Genomic DNA, 27,495 nt, shown 5'->3' with positions numbered 1-27,495 from the left:
CTAGAAGCACAAGCATCGTGCTACACTCGCATTAACACCTGCTAACCAACCATGTGTATGTGACCAATAAAATTTGATTTGATTTTGAGCTGGGTGAATGGATTATGAAAGACAGTCATCCAATATGCTGTAATAGAGATAAGGCCATGTTCATTAAAAAAATCATCATCCTCCCTCATCTTAAACAGTGCCGACCGCCACTGGAGTTACAGAAGGGTTTTTAAGCAGGCTTAAGAGGATATTGACGGTTTAGGGTTTAGTTTTGAAATTAGGGTTCAGTATAGGATTGATCAGGTATTCGTTTTTTTTGTCTTAAATAAAGGACAAAAACATACAAACAGAAAGATACACATCCATGAAGTAACATAGACACTAATATACACGTAAAGAAAGACGAGGGTTGTTGGCATCCTCTTTATTTCCATTGTACCTGCAGCCAGTAGCTAGCTGTATGTGTTTTATTTAAATAAAATAATTAATATAGTATTTTTTTAAAGCCCTTTGAGATGAAATATCCCTTTCCCTGTCAGTCCTTTTTGGTTGTCTTGAGTTAGACATGTTTCTCAGTTGCACAGCACAAAATGAGAAAAATAACGCAGGATATCCGTGAGATCCACCACAACAACAAAAAGAACAATATCAAAGCACAGGACCAATTTAATAACCAAACAAATAGATAAACACTCAGTTAGCAGTAAAGGTGTTTGTCAGCCTATTTGCATGTACAGTATGTTACCCACCCAAACTCCATAATGATATACTAACAACTTGCACATATGACTACCCACCCAAACCCCCTATAGATTCACTACGATGCATTCAATGTGCACATCATTCCCTCAATCTCTCTCACAGACACACATTCCAGGAATGTGTGTGTTTGTTTATATTATGTACGTTAGGGCAGGTGTGTATGGCAGAGGGGGCTTGCAGTTAGTCTGTGTTCCAGGTAGACCGGTACTTAAGTACTGACACAATTGTGTCTGCGACACATAGAGAGGAACAAAAATAGAATTGAGAACAGCTCCTGTTCCCTAAAACCATGTTTAATCCTTAACAATGCTCCACCAGTATTTTTCTTACTCATCGCCCAAATGCAAAATAAACCCTCTTTGGTACAAATTTCATAGAATCTAATTTACAATGCTACAAAATACATCAGCATTTAGTTAAACGAATAAAAGTACAAAATGGGTGGAGTTTTGGTTGGAAACAGTCCCTGTGGTCAGAGTCCCTGTGGTCTCTGTGGTTGTGTTGTGGTCTTTTTACGGTCTTATCTTTGACCAGGACCCCAAAGTAAAGAGACAGAGCACAGACTCTACATGAAGAGCAGCGATTTTATAAAAAAATAACTACTATATAGACAACCAACACCCTCCCCCCACCCCTATCCCCCCATACCCAAACCTCACCAATCCCCCGACACACACACACACACACACACACACACACACACACACACACACACACACACACACACACACACACACACACACACACACACACACACACACACACACACACACACACACACACACACACAAACCTTCACCAGCAAGTTGGTCACAATTCACATCCTCAAAACATCCTGCGTGGGAAGGGGTGTGGTGGAATCCCATCTGCCTTTTGAACTTTCACCCCTGACCCCCCCTACCTCCCCTGCCCTTTCACCCCACGGTCCTCCAATTGGTCTGACAGAAGCTCCCTCCGTCCTCTCCTCTTCCTCCTTACTCCCTCTTCACTCTTCCCTTTTTCTGCTGCTTCTTCCCGTTCTCCTCTACCTCCTCTAACTTGTTGTAGCCGTTGGTTGCTGTGGAAATGCCGTTGGTGACGGATTTGGCCGCCTTGGGGGCGGAGTGTGGGGTGCGCCGGTAGGTCTGGTAGTAGAAGTTGCCGAATAGGATGATGAAGGTGACGGCGTAGCCAATTAGGGCCCACTGCATCCAAGCGGGGAAAGGGCAGCCAGTGTAGAGGGAGTAGCCTGCATGGCCGATGGTCACATGGAACTGGATCTGTGACGTACACAAGACACATGTTTAACTGACATGCTTAATCCGAATGTAATAATCTCAACATAATCCCTGATCAATGAGTCAGACTGCACACTCCAAACAATGAAATATATTTTGATATGCAAAGACGTGTTTCAGTATCAATCACACACTACCTGAACAGCTGTGCTATGGCCACAATAACAGGGAGACTTACCATCTGAATGATGGTCAGGTATTTCTTCCACCAGAGGAATTTCTGGATCTTGGGTCCGAAAGCGGCCAGGCCATAGTATCCATACATCAGGACATGGATGGATGAGTTTATGCCTGCTCCGAAGAACGCTGTGAGAGGGATATAGGTTAAAGGTAGTTCAGAGGGGATACAGGTCAGGCTGTTTGTGAGTGTATGTTAGCATGGTATGTCATCACCCCTGTCGGAACAGTATGACAGTGCTGGGGGGAGATTATCCAGGTGGGAAAATGTCTATATATATATATATATATATACACACAATGTACCCCTAGGTACTTACACTGTCCTCCAGGGACCCACTTGATTCCGATCCACCAGAGGATGAACATGGTGCAGTGATGGTAGACATGGAGGAAGCTGACCTGGTTAAACTTCCTCCTCAGGATGAAGAACACCGTGTCCAGATACTCCACTCCCTTAGAGATGTAGTACCACCACAGAGCAGACGCTATCTGCCAACGTGAAGAGGGAGGGAGTGAGCTATCTCAAATCCATCTGGTTTTAAGGACTCAAACTCAAAGACAATGAAGATTGCCAATTTCCTGAAACGCTTTAAAGAGGATTCAAGAGGATTTTATGGATTTCACTTTGTTGAGATTATGGATAACACCGCTAGCCACCTTGCTTTTCACACACACACTCATTATCATGCATCATCCACACATGTATGCATCAAGGACACACCCTCACACGCACAAATACATTTTATTGCAATTATTGAATCTATTGAAGTCACTGAAGTTGGGAATAAGGTTCAATTGGATCCTGACCAATATCAAAGATAACTTCACCTGGATCATCTCTGTAAATCTAAGGTCAGAGTCAACAATGTTAGGGTCAACACTTTTCATAGGGGATTGTGATGACGATGAAAGGGGTCATTGGTGAATGACATGGCAGGTTAGCCTGTGGTCTGGTAGAGAAAGTGTTTTGTTAAGGGGATGGTACAGTAAGAGCTAATACATGAGGATAGCTGTTGTATCAGGCTTGTTGCTGGCTTGTTCCCAAGCCTAAAAGGTAAGTAGAGCTCAACCTCTTGTATGTCAGACTACAACTGGACAAAGTAGCCTGTCCATATCCATTCTCAACCCCCACCAACATACTCTCTCTCTCGTATCCCTTTGTAATTGACACACACACACATACACACAGAGAAAGAGAGTGAGAGAGAGAGAGAGAGAGAGAGAGAGAGAGAGAGAGAGAGAGAGAGAGAGAGAGAGAGAGAAAGAAGCTGTGTGCCACAGTGCTCTGAGTGTCACTCTTGTCCCTCAGTAACTCCATCATGCTATGGGTGGGTTCAGAAGTGGTGAGACCTAATAACTCCTCCCCTTAATGCAAAAGGTCACGCCCCCTCTGTCCTCTCCTCCTCTCCCTCTCTCTATCTCTTACACACACACACAAATAGAGTGATAGTCTACTTAACCTAACAATAGGATTACAGTACGGCTGCTTAGATTTACACAGAACCACATGCTGCTAAAGCTGGACCTCACTCTACACCTCAAATACAGGAGACCCAATCTGTATAAATTAGAAGGCTAGAAGGCAAACAATTCCAGTCTTTGCTGGCTCATGAACAGAATGACCAGACAAGCTCCGGCTTTTGGCCTTTTCACAAAATTAATAGAAAAAGAGTGTAGGGTGTCATGTTTGCTCACCCTGACTTCGTTGACGTCGTTGGAGTAGCTGACAGGTTGACATAGGTAGCTGTACCCCGCTGCTCTTGCACCCAGGAGGAGCTGAGGCCACAGAGATATAAAGTTAGTGACACGACATTAGGAACAAAATGTTAGAGATTGTCCCTTTCCTCTAGACCAGGAATGAGCAACTTTATATTAAAATATCGGAACTCCCAATGAGGGCCAGCAGTGGCTCAATGGTCTGCGCTATACCGACATTCATACCCATACATGTACTCAGAGCCGGCCCCTAGCCTTTTGGAGGATCTAAGAGAAATGTTGTTGTTAGCTGACATGGTCAGTGACTGACATAAAACATAAACTGATGACGCATAACCAATTTTGAAATGGTGTATTCTACTACTCTAACAGTAACAACACCCCAACTGAGTTTTCTTAATTGATCCGCGCGCCAAACAAAAGGCTCTCTGCCATGGATACACACCACCAGCCCTCAAGGGCCACAGAGACCCATTTACACCTGCGGGGGCCGGGGATGTGGAAGCAATTGCCAGGGAGAAATGAAAATCAGCAGCACTGCAGCTGTCGGGGACTGGAGTTGTGCCCTAGACCCTATTTCCTCTGTGTGTATACAGGTCTAAAAGGACTATATATATACATTTGAAGTCGGAAGTTTACATACACTTAGATTGGAGTCATTAAAACTTGTTTTTCAACCACTCCACAAATGTACAGTGCCTTGCGAAAGTATTCGGCCCCCTTGAACCTTGCGACCTTTTGCCACATTTCAGGCTTCAAACATAAAGATATAAAACTGTATTTTTTTTGTGAAGAATCAACAACAAGTGGGACACAATCATGAAGTGGAACGACATTTATTGGATATTTCAAACTATTTTAACAAATCAAAAACTGAAAAATTGGGCGTGCAAAATTATTCAGCCCCCTTAAATTAATACTTTGTAGCGCCACAGCTGTAAGTGCGATTACAGCTGTAAGTCGCTTGGGGTATGTCTCTATCAGTTTTGCACATCGAGAGACTGAAATGTTTTCCCATTCCTCCTTGCAAAACAGCTCGAGCTCAGTGAGGTTGGATGGAGAGCATTTGTGAACAGCAGTTTTCAGTTCTTTCCACAGATTCTCGATTCGATTCAGGTCTGGACTTTGACATGGCCATTCTAACACCTGGATATGTTTATTTTTGAACCATTCCATTGTAGATTTTGCTTTATGTTTTGGATCATTGTCTTGTTGGAAGACAAATCTCCGTCCCAGTCTCAGGTCTTTTGCAGACTCCATCAGGGTTTCTTCCAGAATGGTCCTGTATTTGGCTCCATCCATCTTCCCATCAATTTGAACCATCTTCCCTGTCCCTGCTGAAGAAAAGCAGGCCCAAACCATGATGCTGCCACCACCATGTTTGACAGTGGGGATGGTGTGTTCAGGGTGATGAGCTGTGTTGCTTTTACGCCAAACATAACGTTTTGCATTGTTGCCAAAAAGTTCAATTTTGGTTTCATCTGACCAGAGCACCTTCTTCCACGTTTGGTGTGTCTCCCAGGTGGCTTGTGGCAAACTTTAAACAACACTTTTTATGGATATCTTTAAGAAATGGCTTTCTTCTTGCCACTCTTCCATAAAGGCCAGATTTGTGCAATATACGACTGATTGTTGTCCTATGGACAGAGTCTCCCACCTCAGCTGTAGATCTCTGCAGTTCATCCAGAGTGATCATGGGCCTCTTGGCTGCATCTCTGATCAGTCTTCTCCTTGTATGAGCTGAAAGTTTAGAGGGACGGCCAGGTCTTGGTAGATTTGCAGTGGTCTGATACTCCTTCCATTTCAATATTATCGCTTGCACAGTGCTCCTTGGGATGTTTAAAGCTTGGGAAATCTTTTTGAGTCCAAATCCGGCTTTAAACTTCTTCACAACAGTATCTCGGACCTGCCTGGTGTGTTCCTTGTTCTTCATGATGCTCTCTGCGCTTTTAACGGACCTCTGAGACTATCACAGTGCAGGTGCATTTATACGGAGACTTGATTACACACAGGTGGATTGTGTTTATCATCATTAGTCATTTAGGTCAACATTGGATCATTCAGAGATCCTCACTGAACTTCTGGAGAGAGTTTGCTGCACTGAAAGTAAAGGGGCTGAATAATTTTGCACGCCCAATTTTTCAGTTTTTGATTTGTTAAAAAAGTTTGAAATATCCAATAAATGTCGTTCCACTTCATGATTGTGTCCCACTTGTTGTTGATTCTTCACAAAAAAATACAGTTTTATATCTTTATGTTTGAAGCCTGAAATGTGGCAAAAGGTCGCAAAGTTCAAGGGGGCCGAATACTTTCGCAAGCACTGTATTTTTAACAAACTATAGCTTTGTGCATGACACAAGTAAGTTTTCCAACAATTATTTACAAGACAGATTATTTCACTTATAATTCACTGGATCACAATTCCAGTGGGTCAGAAGTTTACATACACTAAGTTGACTGTGCCTTTAAACAGTTTGGAAAATTCCAGAAAATTATGCCATGTCGTTAGAAGCTTCTGATAGGCTAATTGACGTAATTTCAGTCAATTGGAGGTGTACCTGTGGATGTATTTCAAGGCCTATCTTCAAACTCAGTGCCTCTTTGCTTGACATCATGGGAAAATCAAAAGAAATCCGCCAAGACCTCAGAAAAAAATTGTAGACCTCCACAAGTCTGGTTCATCCTTGGGAGCAATTTCCAAATGCCTGCAGGTACCACGTTCATCTGTACAAACAATAATATGCAAGTATAAACATCATGGGACCACGCAGCCGTCATAAGCACACAGGAAGGTGATGCGTTCTGTCTTCTAGAGATGAACGTACTTTGGTGCGAAAAGTGCAAATCAATCCCAGAACAACAGCAAGGACCTTGTGAAGATGCTGGAGGAAACAGGTCCAAAAGTATCTATATCCACAGTTAAGCGAGTCCTATATCGACATAACCTGAAAGGCCGCTCAGCAAGGAAGAAGCCACTGCTCCAAAACCGCCATAAAAAAACTGTTTGGGCATAATGACCATCGTTATGTTTGGATGAAAAAGGTAGAGCCTTGCAAGCCGAAGAATACCATCCCAAACGTGAAGCACGGGGGTGGCAGCATCATGTTGTGGGTGTGCTTTGCTGGCTCACTTCACAAAATAGATGCATCTCAAGACATCATCTCAAGACATCAGTCAGGAAGTTCGAACTTGGTCGCAAATGGGTCTTCCAAATGGACAATGACCCCAAGCATACTTCCAAAGTTGTGGCAAAATGGCTTAAGGACAAAAAGTCAAGGTATTGGAGTGGCCATCACAAAGCGCTGACCTCAATCCTATAGAAAATTTGAAGGCAGAACTGAAAAGGCGTGTGTGAGCAAGGAGGCCTACAACCCTGACTCACTTACTCCAGCTCTGTCAGGAGGAATGGGCCAAAATTCACCCAACTTATTGTGGGAAGGTTGTGGAAGGCTACCCGAAATGTTTGACCCAAGGCAATGCTACCAAATACTAATTGAGTGTATGTAAACTTCTGACCCACTGGGAAAGTGATGAAAGAAATAAAAGCTGAAGTAAATAATTCGCTCTACTATTATTCTGACATTTCACATTCTTAAAATAAAGTGGCGATCCTAACTGACCTAAGGCAGGGAGTTTTTACTAGGATTAAAATGTCAGGAATTGTGAAAAACTGAGTTTAAATGTATTTGGCTAAGGTGTATGTAAACTTCCGACTTCAACTGTTTTAATGTAGTGGATGCTTGACAGGTGCAGTCCTAGGTATGGTATGTGAGTATAGTATTGAATTCAGGCAGGGTTGGTACATGGCATGCTACATCAGCCATTCGGTGATGGCACAGCCTTGCTGAACAATAGATTAACTTAAAGCAGGGGTCATATTGCTATCACCGATCAACCTACTGGGCACAGACATCAATTCCACATTGGTTGAATGTAATTTTGTTGAAATGATGTGGAAACAATGTTGATTCAGTGAGTGTGTGCCCAGTGGGAAGCCGTTTCCAATCTGTACACACTGAAGGGACAGGGACTGGGAACCAAATAGACAATGGCCTGAAAAGAAATGGAACATGCCATTATTGACTTGGTGTAAAAGGAATGGAGCTGGTTACCTCTTTGGCGATGTAAAAGTTGAGTATCACCATACTGAAGTTGTACACTATGAGGGTCTTCCTTAGCTGGAAAGGCTCGCGATTCTGCATGTACTTAGGCCCCGCCCACAGGAAGAGCAAGTACAGGCAGCTGATGGCCAGGGTGGGGGCGGGGGACGACATCATCGGCCATTTCTCCACTCGCTTGTCTGGGAGAGGGACAGGAAAGTTAATGTCAGCAGTGGTCATATGACAGACACACAAATGTAAAGTATGACTCTGAATCCTGTCTGAATGTATGACCACACAATGTTGCACCAATGGTGTCTGGAGGATATACTTAATTGCAGTACTCCGAATTGCTCTAATAGTGTATTGTATTGCACACACACACACAAGCAACCATGTGTACCTGAGTTTGTGCTTGTGTGCGTGGTTAGATTAGCAGACTGTCCCTGCAATGTGAGAGAAATCAGCACTAACTCACCTGCTATAGTAAGGCTCCATCTGTAGAACTCTACCGTGTCATTCATAAAGTGGGTGACAGCTTCCATGCCTGCGTCTGGATTTGGTCCTGCTTATGCTGCAGTGAGAGAAAGAGAGTAGCCAGTCTTCAAAATAGTCCAAATGAATCTAAGATAATTAAAGAAATCTGTCAATCATTTTGCCGTTTTTGCCCGAGAGATAATTGTTGCCCAATTTTGGTGCAGTATTTTTCTATGAAAGAATGTGCTTGAAAATGAGTCGTCTCTCGTTGAATGACAACAAAGACTTTATTGAAGAATCCCTAGAGTTGACCAATCACCAACGAAGAGGTTAAGAAATGCGTGTGCCCGAAAAGCCGGAAAAACCCTCACTGAAGTCCAAAACGAACAAAAACTTCACAAAATGTCGTCATAATATATGCACGACTCTACCAAACTGTTTCAGCTGGGAAGCATGCGAACGTCTTAAGCCCCTTTAGATAATTGAAAACCTTATTATAATGTTGGTGAAGTTAAAGATGCTGTCCGGGATCTTATTTAAGCACAACAAATTCGTAACATATTGTACGAATTGTATTTGTAACATATCATACAAAAAAATAATAATGTATAATGTATAAATGTATAAATAATGTATAAATGTATAAATAAATGTAATGTAATACAGTACCAGTCAAAAGCTGTCATCAAGGCAAAGGGTGGCTACTTCAAAGAATCTCAAATGAAACATATATTTTTATTTGTTTAACACTTTTGCTGGTTACTACCTGATTCCATGTGTTATTTCATAGTTTTGATGTCTTCACTATTATTATACAATGTAGATAATAGTACAAATAAAGAAAGACCCTTGAATGAGTGGGTGTGTCCAAACTTTTGACTGGGACTGTATATAAATATAAAATAATTTTGCAGGACCAAACGTAACATATGAAACGGATGGCGTAGTACAGAAGTGGCTGACTAGTACACAAAAAACGGAGACCAGTTTTGGCTCGTGAGCACCAATTTGAAAACTACTGGCTGAAATTATACAAAAGTTCTGGACATCACTTTAAAGGGATACTTAAGCCCTTTATCTACTTCCCCAGAGTCAGATGAACTCATGGATACCATTTTTATTTCTCTGCGTGCAGTTTGAAGGAAGTTGCTAACTAGCACTAGAGCAATTGTTAACTAGCGTATGCTCAATGACTGGTACTGTATGCTAGCAGATACCATAGACTTTCCGTCTTTGAGCTAATGCTAGTTAGCATTGGCTCGCCAAACTACCTCTAACTTCCTTCGTACTGTACTTAGAGATATAAAAATGGCCCAAATCCCAAAGAATCCCTTTAACATCAAGTTCAAACTCTGAGTTTGCCAAACTCAGCACATGGATCACCCATACGTACAAACATTCCCTGGTCTAAACTGTTAGTGCAGGGTTTATTTCGAGCCTCACACTAATTGCACAGATCTAAAAGAGGACTAAACAACTGATCAGTGTGGACAGAGTAGGTCTTTGTGGTTACCCATCCCCCCACACACATGTTCTAAGACAAGATGTAAAGTGCTGGTCTCATGTTTCATGAGCTGAAAGAAAAGATCCCAGAAATGTTCCATACGGAACAAAAGTTATTCTCTCAAATTTTGTGCAGAAATTTGTTTACATCCCTGTTAGTGAGCATTTCTCCTTTGCCAAGATAATCCATCTACCTGACAGGTGTGGCATATCAAGAAGCTGATTAAACAGCATGGTCCTTGCACAGGTGCACCTTGTGCTGGGGATAATAAAAGGCCACTTTAAAATGTGCAGTTTCATCACACAACACAATGCCACAGGTGTCTCAAGTTTTGAGGGAGCGTGCAATTGGCATGCTGACTGCAGGAATGTCCACCAGAGCTGTTAGCAGATAATTGAATGTTCAGATCCTGAGGCCCACTGTGAGGCCCATTTTTTTAAGGTATCTGTAACCAACATATGCATATCTGTATTCCCAGTCATGTGAAATCCATAGATTAGGGCCTAATGTTGCATGTTGCATTTACATTTTTGTTCAGTATAAAAACTAATTTAAAAGTTGTTTGTAAATAGCTGACAAGGTCAAAATCTGTCGTTCTGCCCCTGAGCAAGGCAGTTAACCCACTGTTCCCCAGGTGCCGAAGACGCGGATGTCGATTAAGGCAGCCCCCCGCACCTTTCTGATTCAGAGGGGTTGGGTTAAATGCGGAAGACACATTTCAGTTGAATACATTCAGTTGGACAACTGACTAGGTATCCCCCTTTCCCTAAATGTGTGCTACTAAAGCCTTATTTGAATGGGTGTATAAAAGACCATAGAGAACAACATACAGTACACATTTTAGTACTCATCACTACATTCTCTACCAGAAAGCTGGTTGGCTCTCTTTGATGTAAAGTGGGTTGATGCACTATATATACAAAGGTATGTGGACACACCTTCAAATTAGTGGATTCGGCTAAGTCAGCCACACTCACTGCACACAGCGATGCAATCTCCATAGTCAAACATTGGCAGTAGAATGGCTTTACTGAAGAGCTCAGTGACTTTCAACGTGACACCACAAAGGATGCCACCTTTTCAACAAGTCAGTTCATCAAATTTCTGCCCTGCTAGACCTGCCCTGGTCAGCTGTAAGTGCTGTTATTGTGAAGTGGAAACTTCTAGGAGCAATAATGGCTAAGCCACATTCTCACAGAACGGGACCGGCGAGTGCTGAAGTGCGTAGTGCGTAAAAATCCTCTGTCCTCGGTTGCAACACTCACTACCGAGTTCCAAATCGCCTCTGGAAGCAATGTCAACACAAGAACTGTTCGTCTGGAGCTTCATGAAATGGGTTTCCATGGCCAAGCTGCCGCAGATCAGATGCCTAAGATCACCATGCGCAATGCCAAGCGTTGGCTGGAGTGGTGGAAAGCTTGCCGCCATTGGACTCTGGAGCAGTGGAAACGCGTTCTCTGGAGTGATGAATCCCTCTTCACCCTCTGGCAGTTCGACGGACGAATCTGAGTTTGGCGGATGCCAGGAGCACGCTACCAGTCCCAATGCATAGTGGCAACTGTAAAGTTTGGTGGAGGAGGAATAATGTCGGGGGCTGTTTTTCATGGTTCGGGCTAGGCCCCTTAGTTCCAGTGAAGGACAATCTTAACGCTACAGCATACATTGACATACTAGACGATTCTGTGCTTCCAACTTGGCAACAGTTTGGGGAAGGCCCTTTCCTGTTTCAGCATGACAATGCCCGCAAATTAGAATGCAGAGGCCTAGTGTTATAATTAAGCAATAAGGCCCGAGGAGGTGTGGTACATGGCCAATATACCACGGCTAAGGGCTGTTCTTACGCACAACGCAACACGGAGTGCCTTGACACAACCCTTAGCCGTGGTATATTGGCCATATATTCCAAACCCCAGGTGCCTTATTGCTATTATAAACTGATTACCTTCGTAATTAGACCTGTAAAAATAAATGTTTTGTCTTACCCGTGGTATATGGCCTGATATACCACGGCCGTCAGCCAATCAGCATTCAGGGCTCGAACCACCCAGTTTATAACATGTTGTAAACCACACACTAAAATCATCTTATTGGCTTATAGATCATAATAGGTCTAATTAATTTGTGAAAACTTATTGGGGAGTTTGTGGGAACCTGAAAAAACACACATTCACTGACAATGGGGGTTAAGTTTCGTTTTCAAAACGGAAGAGGAAATGGGAGGATGGGAGAGAGAAAAAAATTCACCCAAATAGGTCCGGTCGCCCGTGGAAACGGGCATGAGAGCACACAAAGAACCGGGGCGCGTGTGTCAGCAGGTTTTGCGCGGTGCGATCAAGAGGCTTAAATCCAATTGCTCTACGAGCTTAGACGTAAATCCAAACGCCAAGCGACCCACATTCGCAGGGGCATCATTTAAAGCGATAACTTGCCCCTATGAACTAGACCCTTATTTGCGCTCACACATATGGCGCATGGCGGATTTTCAAAGAGTGGTTGACTGAACATGGGAAATGATGTGGTTAACAGTTTATACAAATCATATAGGGAAAATGAAACCAAAATAGTCGCTAAACACGTTATAGACACATTTTATAGGCTGCATCCAATCCCTTCCTATATGCCACCCATCATATTCTAACATCGTGCAAGTTCCTTTCCACTGAGTCTATGTAGGCTACTGTCATGCATGCTCACATAATAGAAGTTCATGGTTTCTTAGGAAGAGAGAGCAGGCGGAGAGAGTAAGGGTGAATAAGTGATGAAATTGTCTAAGCACTGTCTGAGTTTATTGTCTTGTAAAAATACAGAACTATGATGATATGAACTCAGCCAAAAGGGATGGCAGATAAGCATAAAGAAAACGAACGCAAGAGAAGGTTACGAACGGTTCAATTCCTCAAAGCATAACTAAAGAAAAAAGACTAAGCCTACACTTTCCAAGGCTGTGCACTAATTTGTTCACAAAAGAACCGATTTAAAGAATGATAGCCCAAGCACGCGATTCTGCATTTCTGTATTAACCATTTCATTATGGAGAAAAATACATATCTACATACCTTCTCGAGATTTAGTTGCGTGTACTGACATCCGGTGCAAAGTGATGGACAACGCCTTTAAATGACCGTATTCTGCCGTTATAGCCGCTGATCCCCAACACTGCTATAAGGACAATTAGACATCCACCCCAAATTTGGCAAAAATGCAAAGGCAAGCGGAAATCTATCCCAAAGAAATCATGTATGAGGTCCGTGCTGGCTGCTGAAACACATCGCTTAAGATCTATAGGATACCCGACCAGCCTGATGGCACTGCGCATGCGGATATTGCACTACAGGGACCTCTGCACTGACTGGACAGACCGATGGCCCCTTTGTATGGTAGAGATTATCAACATCCACCGTATCCCCCATTCAGCTTCGTTGAGTGATAGGCGAATGCGGAAGCCACTCGGAAGGAAAAAGAGAGGATTCTTTGAACGCGCATGACAAATGGGTACCTCTCTGCTGTTACGCATCGATGTGTGAGGAAACCTCCTGGATAAGTGCATTTGTTGCAATTATGCATTTTTGGCCTCGATGACACTCGTTAGTAGGTCATGCTATATGTCCAAAATACAATGAATTGAGTGTTGTTCATTCAGCTTTGGCTTTAACTCTAAGAGTAGGTCCAAGGCTATGAGCCATTTTCTATCAGACATAGCCTAGGGATTCCTTAATAGCTCTCATGTTTCAACTTGGGTAGACTAAATTAGAGTTTATACAACAAATGTTTGTTGCTATTGTAGGCTATAGGTCGTCGGCTGTAAATAGCTTTTGGGTATGTGCCAATGTCCCGGTAGAGGGTGTCAATCAATTAGCCATCTGTCTTTAGAGTGTGTCTTGTACTCCACTGAGTCGGTCAATATTTTGAATTAGTCACTAGGTGGAAGTGTCACACCATCAATTGATACCCAACAAGCACAGCTGGGTTGTACAGTATTTGGTTGCAGCAGAGTTTTCTGTAGGCCTACATACTCTCTGGTGTAACCTAAAGCTGTATTTTTTTTAAATCCCATTCCTGATTCTCCAGATGAACTAAACAACTTTTCCACTCCAAGCCTGGTAATTATTGAACAGAATATTCAATTAATATCAGAATATATCATATCATATCATTCTCAAGTATTTGCCCAAGATCCCTTTGAATTTATTTGATTGAAAATAATAATAATTGGGTTGGGGGACCACTGGAGGTCAGGGGCTCCCCAGATAGCATATGAACACGTTATAAGCATTGGCAACATTTTCTTTCAACCTTATGGCAAAATGTGTACAATAGCATTAATTTGTATTTTTTGTGGTTCGGGGTCCCTGCTGTAAGTAGGTGTCCCAGGGCCCAAAATGCGGTAGACTAGCCCTGTTCCAAAGGCAGGAAGTTCATATTTTCTTACTCTCATTTCTATACCTCTGTTATTTTGTACTTTTCCATTAGTGATGTCAATGTTCCAACTGGAGGGTCCTCTCCAAACCCCATCCAAGGCCCTGCTTCAGTCACTATTTGAGGGAGGGGAAAATATTACATAACATGTGTACAGTACCTATTACTGTCTTCAATTTCATTGTGATATAATGTGACACATCCAACAGATTCACATCACACACACAGCTTGTACCCTTCTGAGGATAGCCAAGCTTTATGCTAGTTTCAAGTTTTATTAGTCGTATGTACAGGATACACATGGCATACACCATACAACGAAATGCTTACTTGCAAGTTCCTTCTTGACAATGCAACAACAATAAGAAATAATAAAATATAAGAATATGAACATCAAGTAAATGGCTCATTAGAATAGAATAAACATTTTAGCATAATACAGGATTGCACAATTTATAGTCCAATATTTACACATGTTTGGGGGAAGGGGGGTTGGGTGGCAAGTGTTTGAATTGTGCTCTATTTAGCAAAAATAATAAGGTATGTGTGATATGTGTGCGTAGCATGAATGTGTGTGTGTGGATGAGTGTATGTCTGTGTGTGTGTGTGTGCATGAGTGCATGTCTGTGTGGGTGTGTGCATGAGTGCATGTGTGCTAAGGTGCAGAGTCAGTGCCAGGTGGCGAGTACACTTCAAGTGTTCAGCAGTCTGATGGCTTGTAGATAGAAACAAAGCAGTATTTTAGTAGCACACACGCTGCGCCTCCTTCTGTGAAGGTGGGTGAGCAGAGGAGAGGAGGAGGAAGCAGCTCCAGGATGGGTCACAGTATTTCTGTGCTGTATGGTGATCCTGAGGAATAAATCTCTCTCATTTCCCCTCAGGGAAGGGGGATACCTAGTCAGTTGCACAACGGAATGCATTCAACCGAACTGAATCAGAGAGGTGTGGGGGGCTGCCTTAATCAACGTCATCGGCGCCTGGGGAACAGTTCTGGTTGGGAGTTAACTGCCTTGCTTAAGGGCAGAATGGCAGATTTTAGACCTTGCCAGCTCATGGATTCAAACCAGCAGTCTTTTGGTTACTGGCCAACTCTCTTAACCGCTAGGCTACCTGCTATGATGCACATCTGTTTACTGGGAAAAGCACAAGAGCCATCAGCAGGACTCTACAGCCATGTGTGTGTGGATGTGTATGTTGGTGTGCATGTGTGTGTGCATGTGTTTTTGTGTATGTTTCTTAATTAAAGAGATGTAGACCTGACCATGCCCCAGTCAGGTGTGAGTGAGTGAGTGAGTGAGTGAGTGAGTGAGTGAGTGAGTGAGAGAGTGGGAAAGATAGGGAGAGAGATAGGAGAGACAGAAAGGAGGTGGCAAGAGACACCGAGTTTATTTGTGTGTGTATCAGTGTGAGAGAGTAAGGAAGACAAAATTCCACAGGTCCACCTGTTCTCACTGTCAGTCGACCATATACAGCCTTCATAACTGCCTCGACCTCAGCATCGCTGCCAACCCAAACAAACACACATTCTCATACAATACACACAGGTTGCAGTGTTTGGGCTCTGAGACCACACACACACACACACACATACACACACACACACACACACACACACACACACACACACACACACACACACACACACACACACACATATACACACACACACACACACACACACACACCAGAGGAGGAATATACACATAAACACACAGTCGTTGGCCTGTGGTCTTGGCAGCGTTGGTGCTTGGTGTATCCAGAATGTGGTGTATGTGTAGGAGGCCCTGCACGTATCCCATAATCAGGTGGGTCATGACTATAAGCCTACCCTCCCGTAACCCATGGCAACCGCACCGTGGCACCTGTTCAAATGCCTGCTGGGAGGTCAGCAGACTGGGGAGAGCAGCAGATAGTGGGCTGAAATAGTCTGGTTCATTAAGTACTATGGGATCCTAAAGGGTATAGTTTATATGGCTACTGTAGGTCAGGCTGTATGTCCTGTCTGTTATAGGTTGGAATGCAGGGTTCACTGAAATATAGAGCTGTTCAGAGTCCAGTTATTTCAGGGATATTTTGGAAGTGCATTTATCCAGTGGGTGCATCAAGTCAGAGAATGTAAATGTTGGCCGAAAACTATCAGTCTGTCTTCGTCAAAAGCAGAATAATTGTAGATCTCTGACATACTTTATCTACCCTAATCTCAATCCTGACCAGTGTTAAAGCTATGTCTAACGAATGTCTATTCTGGCTGCCGCATAGAACTGCATGGTAGAATCTGAAGAAGTGGGTAAACAAAGGACAGAAACTGAAACAGAGCCTGGTAACTAAGAGAGAGCCTGTGTGTGTGTGTGTGTGTGTGTGTGTGTGTGTGTGTGTGTGTGTGTGTGTGTGTGTGTGTGTGTGTGTGTGTGTGTGTGTGTGTGTGTGTGTGTGTGTGTGTGTGTGTTTGTGTGTGTGTGTGTGTGTGTGCATGCATGTGCGTGTGTGTGTGTGATGGCTTCTCCTCTGTTTTGTCATGCATGAATATGTCTGTAAGGTGTGCAGAGCATTTCAAACTGCCAGATGGGAAAGTAAACTCCATCTGATGTTGATCATGTATGTACACATACCTGGGTGAATGATTGAGTCAGACATCAGTTGCATTACATAACAAGAGTGAAGAGTGAAACTAGCCATTAGTAAAAGGAGAAGCAACCCCAGTTAAAAATGTCAAGTCAGCACAGCACAGTGTACAGATGTAGGATCTGAATTTGACCTATACTGTCACAAAATAATCCTGCAGCAACAGGATTTGAATATTTATTGCATAATTCTGCTTGATTGGTGGTTAGGCTATATTAGCTAGCGAAAAAGTATGTTACGTGGAAAGTGCAACACTGTTAATATAACTGTGTGTTAGTGTGGGTTTTCAGTGAATTTCTGTAAATCACAAAGCTCATCTACTTTTGCTGCGGTGCAGGAAAATGCTCAGCAACTAGAGTGAACAAATTAAGATCCTATACCTGTATGTGATCTATTGTGTTTTGTGGAGCATTTGCCATAACGACTTCCCATTGTTATGTATCCTGTATTACATAATAACAGTGGTCATCTGGTCTATGACCTATAATGAAATCCTGGTATTGGTTAGTGAACACTTCATAAGCTCTCAATATCCTGCTCATAAAGCTGTTATGTATGCTCTGTGTAGTGGGTCATACAGAGAGACTCAAGTGTTGCCCTGTTGTGTTTTGGTTGCTAAGCAGGCGATCACTCAAACCAGCATTTGGAGACTTTATGAAATGGTGGTTACAACACAGGGAATTTTCCACTGAAGGGCACAGTTATTGTGGGGGGCACCTGGGATTTATTTTTTTCATGCACACATTACTAACTACTGGAGAAAAACATAATCATTAAACACTTTACAGTCTTCTGGGAGACACCACTTTTCTCAGGCTCTACTCAAAAGCTGGGATAAACCATATCTTTCAAACACACCCACACACACCCACGCTTGCACACCCTGGGTTGTTTAGTGGTGGTTGTGTGTCCATGGTCATGTTGTGTCTGGGAGAGTTGATGAAGTTCAAATCAAATCAAATCTATTCGTCACATACACATGGTTAGCAGATGTTAATGCGAGTGTAGCGAAATGCTTGTGCTTCTAGTTCAGAAGTGCAGTAATAACCAACGAGTAATCTAACCCAACAATTCCAAAACTACTACCTTATTATACACACAAGTGTAAAGGGATAAATAATATGTACATAAAGATATGAATGAGTGATGGTACAGAACGGCATAGGCAAGATGCAGTAGATGGTATCGAGTACAGTATATACATATGAGATGAGTAATGTAGGGTATGTAAACAAAGTGGCATAGTTTAAAGTGGCTAGTGATACATGTATTACATAAAGATGATATAGAGTACAGTACAGTATACACATATACATATGAGATGAGTAATGTAGGGTATGTAAACATTATATTATAAACATTATATTAAGTAGCATTGTTTAAAGTGGCTAGTGATATATTTTACATCAATTTCCATACATTTCCATTATTAAAGTGGCTGTAGTTGAGTCAGTGTGTTGGCAGCAGCCACTCAATGTTAGTGGTGGCTGTTTAACAGTCTGATGGCCTTGAGATAGAAGCTGTTTTTCAGTCTCTCGGCCCCTGCTTTGATGCACCTGTACTGACCTCGCCTTCTGGATGATAGCGGGGTGAACAGGCAGTGGCTCGGGTGGTTGTTGTCCTTGATGATCTTTTTGGCCTTCCTGTGACATCGGGTGGTGTAGGTGTCCTGGAGGGCAGGTAGTTTGCCCCCGGTGATGCGTTGTGCAGACCTCACTACCCTCTGGAGAGCCTTACGGATGTGGGCAGAGCAGTTGTCGTACCAGGCGGTGATACAGCCCGACAGGATGCTCTCGATTGTGCATCTGTAGAAGTTTGTGAGTGCTTTTGGTGACAAGCCGAATTTCTTCAGCCTCCTGAGGTTGAAGAGGCGCTGCTGCGCCTTCTTCACGACGCTGTCTGTGTGGGTGGACCAATTCAGTTTGTCCGTGATGTGTACGCCGAGGAACTTAAAACTTACTACCCTCTCCACTACTGTCCCGTCGATGTGGATAGGGGGGTGCTCCCTCAGCTGTTACCTGAAGTCCACAATCATCTCCTTTGTTTTGTTGACGTTGAGTGTGAGGTTATTTTCTTGACACCACACTCCGAGGGCCTTCACCTCCTCCCTGTAGGCCGTCTCGTCGTTGTTGGGAATCAAGCCTACCACTGTAGTGTCGTCTGCAAACTTGATGATTGAGTTGGAGGCGTGCATGGCCACGCAGTTGTGGGTGAACAGGGAGTACAGGAGAGGGCTCAGAACGCACCCTTGTGGGGCCCCAGTGTTGAGGATCAACGGGGTGGAGATGTTGTTACCTACCCTCACCACCTAGGGGCGGCCCATCAGGAAGTCCAGTACCCAGTTGCACAGGACGGGGTCGAGACTCATGGTCTCGAGCTTGATGACGAGTTTGGAGGGTACTATGGTGTTAAATGCTGAGCTGTAGTCGATGAACAGCATTCTCACAAAGGTATTCCTCTTGTCCAGATGGGTTAGGGCAGTGTTCAGTGTGGTTGCGATTCCTTGATTAGTCTCTCAAAGTACTTCATGATGACGGAAGTGAGTGCTACAGTGGCTCGGATGGTTGTTGTCCTTGATGATCTTTTTGGCCTTCCTGTGACATCGGGTGGTGTAGGTGTCCTGGAGGGCAGGTAGTTTGCCCCCGGTGATGCGTTGTGCAGACCTCACTACCCTCTGGAGAGCCTTACGGTTGTGGGCAGAGCAGTTGCCGTACCAGGCGGTGATACAGCCCGACAGGATGCTCTCGATTGTGCATCTGTAGAAGTTTGTGAGTGCTTTTGGTGACAAGCCGAATTTCTTCAGCCTCCTGAGGTTGCGCCTCACTCCAGAGGGTAGTGAGGTCTGCACAACGCCGGGGGCAAACTACCTGCCCTCCAGGACACCTACACCACCGGTAGTCGTTTAGCTCAGTTACCTTATCTTTCTTGGGAACAGTGGGAACAGCAGACTGGGATAAGGATTGATTGAATATGTCCGTAAACACACCAGCCAGCTGGTCTGTGCATGATCTGAGGACGCGGCTGGGGATGCCGTCTGGTCCTGTAGCCTTGCAAGGATTAACACGTTTAAATGTTTTACTCACATCGGCTGCAGTGAAGGAGAGTCCGCAGATTTTGGTTGCGGGCTGTGTCAGTGGCACTGTATTTTCCTCAAAGCGGGCAAAAAAGTTATTTAGTCTGTCTGGGAGCAAGACATCCTGGTCTGCGACGGGGCTGATTTTCTTTTTGTAATCCGTGATTGACTGTAGACCCTGCCACATACCTCTTGTGTCTGAGCCGTTGAATTGCGACTCTACTTTGACTCTATACTGGCGCCTAGCTTGTTTGATTGCCTTGTGGAGGGAATAGCTACACTGTTTGTATTCGGTCATGTTTCCAGTCACCTTGCCCTAGTTAAAAGTAGTGGTTCGTGCTTTCAGTTTGACGCGAATGCTTTCATCAATCCACGGTTTCTGGTTTGGGAATGTTTTAATCGTTGCAATGGGTACGACATCGTCAATGCACTTTCTAATGAACTCGCTCACCGAATCAGCGTATTCGTCAATGTTGATGTTGGACGCAATACGGAACATATCACAATCCACATGATCGAAGCAGTCTTGAAGCGTGGAATCAGATTGGTCGGACCAGCGTTGAACAGACCTCAGCGCGGCAGCTTCTTGTTTTAGTTTTTCTGTCTGTAGGCAGGGAGCAACAAAATGGAGTCGTGGTCAGCTTTTCCGAAAGGAGGGCGGGGGAGGGCCTTATATGCGTTGCGGAAGTTAGAATAACAATGATCCAGGGTTTTACCAGCCCTGGTTGCGCAATCGATATGCTGGTACAATTTAGGGAGTCTTGTTTTCAGATTAGCCTTGTTAAAATCCCCAGCTACAGTGAATACAGCCCCAGGATATGTGGTTTCCAGTTTGCATAGAGTCAAATAAAGTTTTTTCAGGGTCATCGATGTGTCTGCTTGGGGGGTATATACGGCTGTGATTATAATCGAAGATAATTCCCTTGGTAGATAACACGGTCAACATTTGATTGTGAGGAATTCTAAGTCAGGCGAACAGAAGGACTTGAGTTCCTGTATGTTGTTATGATCACACCACGTCTCGTTAATCATAAGGCATACCCCCGCCCCTCTTCTTACCAGAAAGATGCTTGTTTCTATCGGCGCGATACGTGAAGAAACCAGCTGGCTGCACCGACACGTAAGTTGTGAGGAGGCTGAGAGAATGATAGCACTCACAGGAATAAGGCGGAAGATAACTCACTAAAGATGTGCTCTGTTTGAGTCAAGCCTCTTTTTCAGCACATGCAGCCAGGAAATTACAGGCTTAGGGGGATTTGGGTGAGTGTGTGTATGTATACCTTCTCAATGCAGGGGCATGTGTGAATGTGTGTGTGTGTGTGCGTGCGTGTTTCTTTGTGTGCATACGTGTGTATGGAAGTGTGACTGTCCTGTATTGGCACATCCATGCATACATCTGTGTTTGCAGGTGTTTATCATATGGGTCTACATGTTTGCACCACTTAAAACAATTCTCTAAGGAGCAGTAAATCACTGTAGTCACAAGCCTATTTCCCAATGTTGAGTCCTGCTTTATTTCAAAGTATCATGACAAGTACACAGTTGATATGCCTTGATATGAAATTGCCTAGACAGCATCATGGATTTAGTTAAGATATATTTAATTGTTGACTATAAATGTATTTGATTGATTTTAGGGCTATTTAGTAGCTGACTCCATACAGTAGCATGGCTCTTTCACAAGTGGCTCCCTAGATGTGGTGTAGGGCCACAGCTTGTGCCCTTTTGAGGATAATTGAGCTTTTTACTAGAGCCCATTAAAGCAATATTTGAGCTTGATTCGCCCAGACGCATGCATGCACACACACACACACACACACACACACACACACACACACACACACACACACACACACACACACACACACACACACACACACACACACACACACACACACACACACACACACACACACACACAGCATGGTGTCCCCAAACAACCTCTCACTAAGGACATACAGCCACACCCTCTCTCAGGGCTCAGCCAGATATACCCAGATGTGGGGAATAAAGAATCTCTCTCACCCTCCCTCTTCAATCCCCCCCTCTCTCTCTCCTCTCTCTCCCTCTCGCTCTCAACCCAAATTCAATTATTTTTTTAAACAATTTGAATAAAGGTGCTACGATGGGATGTAAACTCTATGCTGTGGTCTCAGAGTAATTATGATGTTAACGGAAAGGAAAGTGCACTTAAACATGGGAAATCACCCCATTTGTAATTGTAAAAATTGTCTGCCACCCATTGTGGTATGTTCCAGGTCACAAATTATCTCAACAGGAGACAACAACTCTGAGGTTTCAAACGTCACGATTACATACAGGCAGTACTGTTCAATATTTTGACTTTAAGGTCGAATGGTTCAAATAAGCAATAGTGTGCTACCTTCTCAAAGCCAGTGGCCATTAGCCTGTTAGATCCATAAAACCAAATGTTGTGGTTCAGGGGTTCAGTTTATTGTACAATTAGTTTGCCCACAGACTCAGCAGTGAATAGGCTCTAGTAAGGAGTGATCGAACCTTCCCGACCAAACTCAACCCGTAAAAACCCCATTGTTAGTCAATTACACGGGAGTAAGGCGTTAGTGGTGTTCTAGCCTGGTGTAATTCCACTTGTGAGAAACCCAATTACAGGCTCTTTTACAAGCTTAAAGTTGCTTTGCGCCTCACGGTGATTCGTATGTAAAACAGTTTTGTTTCGAGCAGGACTGAGACAATCTCAGATTTGCACAGGAGCATTTCACCAACAGCCTACGAGGGTAAAGATTCTCTTCAATCTACATGTATATTCCTACACTTCTCTAGCTCCTCCACTTTTGTTGTGTCACATTTTGTTGTGCCCAGTCATTACTTTTCATTGGCCGCGGTGGTATTGCAGTCGGTAATCCCGTGCCTTTTGTAATCTAAGCCTCTCAGCGCCGTCACATGGTGTTAGCATTAATCTCGCCACGATGCTCTGTCGTGGACCGACCCAGTGCCCTACGACCCAGTTACGTCTAAGGTCACCACCCAGCGTCATCAAAGTAGGGTCATACATAGAACTAGAACCAGTAGAATGGACATTCCCACTGAAAGCAACATATTATTTGGTGGTGGGACTGGTGGCCATTTAGGGTGTACCATTTCGAATATGTTGTCATGACACCTGTAATCCTCTCTAACCGGGTAACACATGCCAAATAAGCATGAAGGAAGGGGCGCAGGTCCTAATCCAGGCACTTGTCATCTCCCGTCTGGACTAATGCAACTCGTTGCCTGCGGTCGCCACTTGTGCCATCAAACCCCTGCAACTTACCCAGAACGCTGCAGTCCGCCTGTTGTTCAACCTTCCCAAGTTTTCCCATGTCAGTCCGCACCTCCGCACACTCCACTGGCTTCCAGTTGAAGCATCCACTACAAGACCATGGTATTTGGCTACAGAGCAGCCACCTCTGGTCTCTTCACCTCCAACCCTACAGAAGGGCAGTTCACTGTTGACGTTGAGACTGGTGTTTTGCGGGTACTATTTAATGAAGCTGCCAGTTGAGGACTTGTGAGGCGTCTGTTTCGCTGTTCTGTGAAGGGAGTAGTACACATCGTTGTACGAGATCTTCAGTTTCTTGGCAATTTCTAGCATGGAATACCCTTCATTTCTTAGAACAAGAATAGACGGACGAGTTTCAGAAGAAAGTTATTTGTTTCTGGCCATTTTTAGCCTATAATCGAACCCACAAATGCTGATACTCAACTAAGATACTAAACTAGTCTAAAGAAGGCCAGTTTTATTGCTCCTTTAATTCGAACAACAGTTTTCAGCTGTGCTAAAGTAATTGAAGAAGGGTTTCCTAATGATCAATTAGCCTTTTAAAATTATAAACTTGGATTAGCTAACACAAGGTGCCATTGGAACACAGGAGTGATGGTTGCTGATAATGGGCCTCTGTACACCTATGTAGATATTCCATTAAAAATCAACTTTTTCCAGCTACAATAGTCACTTACAACATTAACAATGTCTACACTGTATTTCTGATCAATTTTATGTTATTTTAATGGACAAAAAAATAAATGTTCTTTAAAAAACAAGCTAATTTCTAAGTGACCCCAAACATTTGAACGGTAGGGTACATATAAATATATGGATGAGCAATGACAGAGTGGCATAGGCAAGATGCAATAGATGGTATAAAATACAGTGTACACATATGAGATGAGTAATGCAAGATACGGTGCCTTGCGAAAGTATTCGGCCCCTTGAACTTTGCGACCTTTTGCCACATTTCAGGCTTCAAACATAAAGATATAAAACTGTATTTTTTTTGTGAAGAATCAACAACAGGTGGGACACAATCATGAAGTGGAACGACATTTATTGGATATTTCAAACTTTTTTAACAAATCAAAAACTGAAAAATTGGGCGTGCAAAATTATTCAGCCCCTTTACTTTCAGTGCAGCAAACTCTCTCCAGAAGTTCAGTGAGGATCTCTGAATGATCCAATGTTGACCTAAATGACTAACGATGATAAATACAATCCACCTGTGTGTAATCAAGTCTCCGTATAAATGCACCTGCACTGTGATAGTCTCAGAGGTCCGTTAAAAGCGCAGAGAGCATCATGAAGAACAAGGAACACACCAGGCAGGTCCGAGATACTGTTGTGAAGAAGTTTAAAGCCGGATTTGGATACAAAAAGATTTCCCAAGCTTTAAACATCCCAAGGAGCACTGTGCAAGCAATAATATTGAAATGGAAGGAGTATCAGACCACTGCAAATCTACCAAGACCTGGCCGTCCCTCTAAACTTTCAGCTCATACAAGGAGAAGACTGATCAGAGATGCAGCCAAGAGGCCCATGCTCACTCTGGATGAACTGCAGAGATCTACAGCTGAGGTGGGAGACTCTGTCCATAGGACAACAATCAGTCGTATATTGCACAAATCTGGCCTTTATGGAAGAGTGGCAAGAAGAAAGCCATTTCTTAAAGATATCCATAAAAAGTGTCGTTTAAAGTTTGCCACAAGCCACCTGGGAGACACACCAAACATGTGGAAGAAGGTGTTCTGGTCAGATGAAACCAATTTTGAACTTTTTGGCAACAATGCAAAACGTTATGTTTGGCGTAAAAGCAACACAGCTGAACACACCATCCCCACTGTCAAACATGGTGGTGGCAGCATCATGGTTTGGGCCTGCTTATCTTCAGCAGGGACAGGGAGCATGGTTAAAATTGATGGGAAGATGGATGGAGCCAAATACAGGATCATTCTGGAAGAAAACCTGATGGAGTCTGCAAAAGACCTGAGACTGGGACGGAGATTTGTCTTCCAACAAGACAATGATCCAAAACATAAAGCAAAATCTACAATGGAATGGTTCAAAAGTAAACATATCCAGGTGTTAGAATGGCCAAGTCAAAGTCCAGACCTGAATCCAATCGAGAATCTGTGGAAAGAACTGAAAACTGCTGTTCACAAATGCTCTCCATCCAACCTCACTGAGCTCGAGCTGTTTTACAAGGAGGAATGGGAAAAAATTTCAGTCTCTCGATGTGCAAAACTGATAGAGACATACCCCAAGCGACTTACAGCTGTAATCGCAGCAAAAGGTGGCGCTACAAAGTATTAACTTAAGGGGGCTGAATAATTTTGCACGCCCAATTTTTCAGTTTTTGATTTGTTAAAAAAGTTTGAAATATCCAATAAATGTCGTTCCACTTCATGATTGTGTCCCACTTGTTGTTGATTCTTCACAAAAAAATACAGTTTTATATCTTTATGTTTTAAGCCTGAAATGTGGCAAAAGGTCGCAAAGTTCAAGGGGGCCGAATACTTTCGCAAGGTACTGTATGTAAACATTATTAAAGTGGCATTATTAAAGTGACTAGTGATCCATTTGTGAAAGTGGTCAATGATTTCAAGTCTGTATGTAGGCAGCAGCCTCTTTGTGTTAGTGATGGCTGTTTAACAGTCTGATGGCCTTGAGATAGAAACTGTTTTTCAGTCTCTCGGTCCCAGCTTTGATGCACCTGTACCGACCTCGCCTTCTGGATGATAACGGGGTGAATTGGCAGTTGCTCGGGTGGTTGTTGTCCTTGATGATCTTTTTGGCCTTCCTGTGACATTGGGTGCTGTACGTGTCCTGGAGGGCAGGTAGTTTGCCCCCGGTGATGCATTGTGCACACCGCACCACCCTCTGGAGAGCCTTGTGGTTGTGGGCAGTGCAGTTGCCATACCAGGCCGTGATGCAGCCCGACAGGATGCTCTCAATTGTGCATCTGTAAAAGTTTGTGAGGATAGCTACTTTATCAAGGAAAAATGTACTTAAGATGAATGCACTAAAGTCGCTAGATGGCTAAAATGTAACCCTATGATTGACATGCCAAGTTTCACACTGGAGAGATGAGGTACACCGCAGTCTTCCACAATATCAAATTATGTTGAATCGTCCCTTTAATTCTTTCCAAACATTCCAGCGATTGAAGGTCTTATCTGGACTTAACCTGGGGCTTAATTTTTGCTCTTAAAAAACTGACCCATGGTTTCTGACTAAGGTAGGAACAACTGATCCTGGATCATTACATTTAAGTAATTCTTTCAGATGCTTTTATCCAGAGAAACTTACAGAAGGGAGTGTATACAATGTCTTCGCATACTGGTCCCCCATTGGAATCAAACCCACATCCCTGGCGTTGCGAGCGTCAGTCTCGACCAAGGGTTGAGAACAGAGAGTCCCGACATCACTGAGCACTGGCCCTGGTTCAGGGCACAGTCAATGTTAAGGAGATAAATCTTTTAACGCGTACTGTCACACTTCCTGTTTGGCTGCTTGGCTCACAGGGTTAAGAGCAGGACTAGAGTGAGATTACAGAGTTGTCTGCACAAGCAGGTCGATTATCTTTTTTGTCTTTTCTTTAGGCCGGGAATCCATTGTTACAGATAGCTTACATTTGGCTTTTCACAATAACGCATAATCAAGAACTTGGCTTGAGTTATGGATGGGGTCGGGGTTTCATAGCATGCAGACCACAACCACTATTTCCCAATGACCAGCTATCCCAATACCTGTCAGACCCCACAGTCTTGACCCAGAAAATGCACACAAGCACACATACAGACACATGCACACACATTCACACACGTGCTTTCACACACACGCACGCACACACACACACACACACACACACACACACACACACACACACACACACACACACATTCTCTCTCTTTCTCTCAATGTGGAAAAAAGTTCTCATTTGTAATGCATTGTTCACGAGTTTCATAGGAAAATCTGTTCAGGAGAAATCTCAAGCCGTTCACAGTGGGAACATTCTGGAAAAGTTCAGGGTGAGTGGTTCAGTTCAACCTGCAGTCTGACCACACTTTAGCCCACATATTCTA

The 27,495-nt window shown here is 43.5% G+C and overlaps 1 protein-coding gene across 1 annotated transcript; it reads right to left on the bottom strand.

Annotated features, from left to right (window-relative positions):
- Positions 1–400: 400 nt before the first annotated feature.
- LOC110529707 (very long chain fatty acid elongase 4) lies at positions 401–13,469 on the bottom strand. The gene is made up of 7 exons (XM_021612159.3): positions 13,064–13,469; positions 8,505–8,600; positions 8,039–8,226; positions 3,906–3,986; positions 2,528–2,699; positions 2,209–2,336; positions 401–2,012 (listed from the first exon to the last, which is right to left on the bottom strand). Exons 2-7 carry the CDS (start codon positions 8,569–8,571, stop codon positions 1,728–1,730), a joined length of 921 nt encoding a protein of 306 aa, XP_021467834.2. The 5' UTR covers positions 8,572–8,600; positions 13,064–13,469; the 3' UTR covers positions 401–1,727.
- Positions 13,470–27,495: the final 14,026 nt, after the last annotated feature.

This window comes from Oncorhynchus mykiss, chromosome 8 (genome assembly GCF_057628025.1).
Source record: "Oncorhynchus mykiss isolate SJ-2025 chromosome 8, ASM5762802v1, whole genome shotgun sequence".
Classification (NCBI taxonomy): domain Eukaryota; kingdom Metazoa; phylum Chordata; class Actinopteri; order Salmoniformes; family Salmonidae; genus Oncorhynchus; species Oncorhynchus mykiss.
Note: the sequence above shows the minus strand (reverse complement) of the source record. Positions and strands in the feature narration are given on the sequence as shown.

Coding starts and splice junctions, on each gene's coding strand:
- LOC110529707 (XM_021612159.3), bottom strand. CDS start 8,571: ATGGAAGCTGTCACCCACTTTATGAATGACACGGTAGAGTTCTACAGA. Junction 8,227..8,504: donor ATGGAGCCTTACTATAGCAG/GTGAGTTAGTGC, acceptor TCCCTCTCCCAG/ACAAGCGAGTGGAGAAATGG. Junction 2,700..3,905: donor ACGACGTCAACGAAGTCAGG/GTGAGCAAACAT, acceptor TCACGTTGGCAG/ATAGCGTCTGCTCTGTGGTG.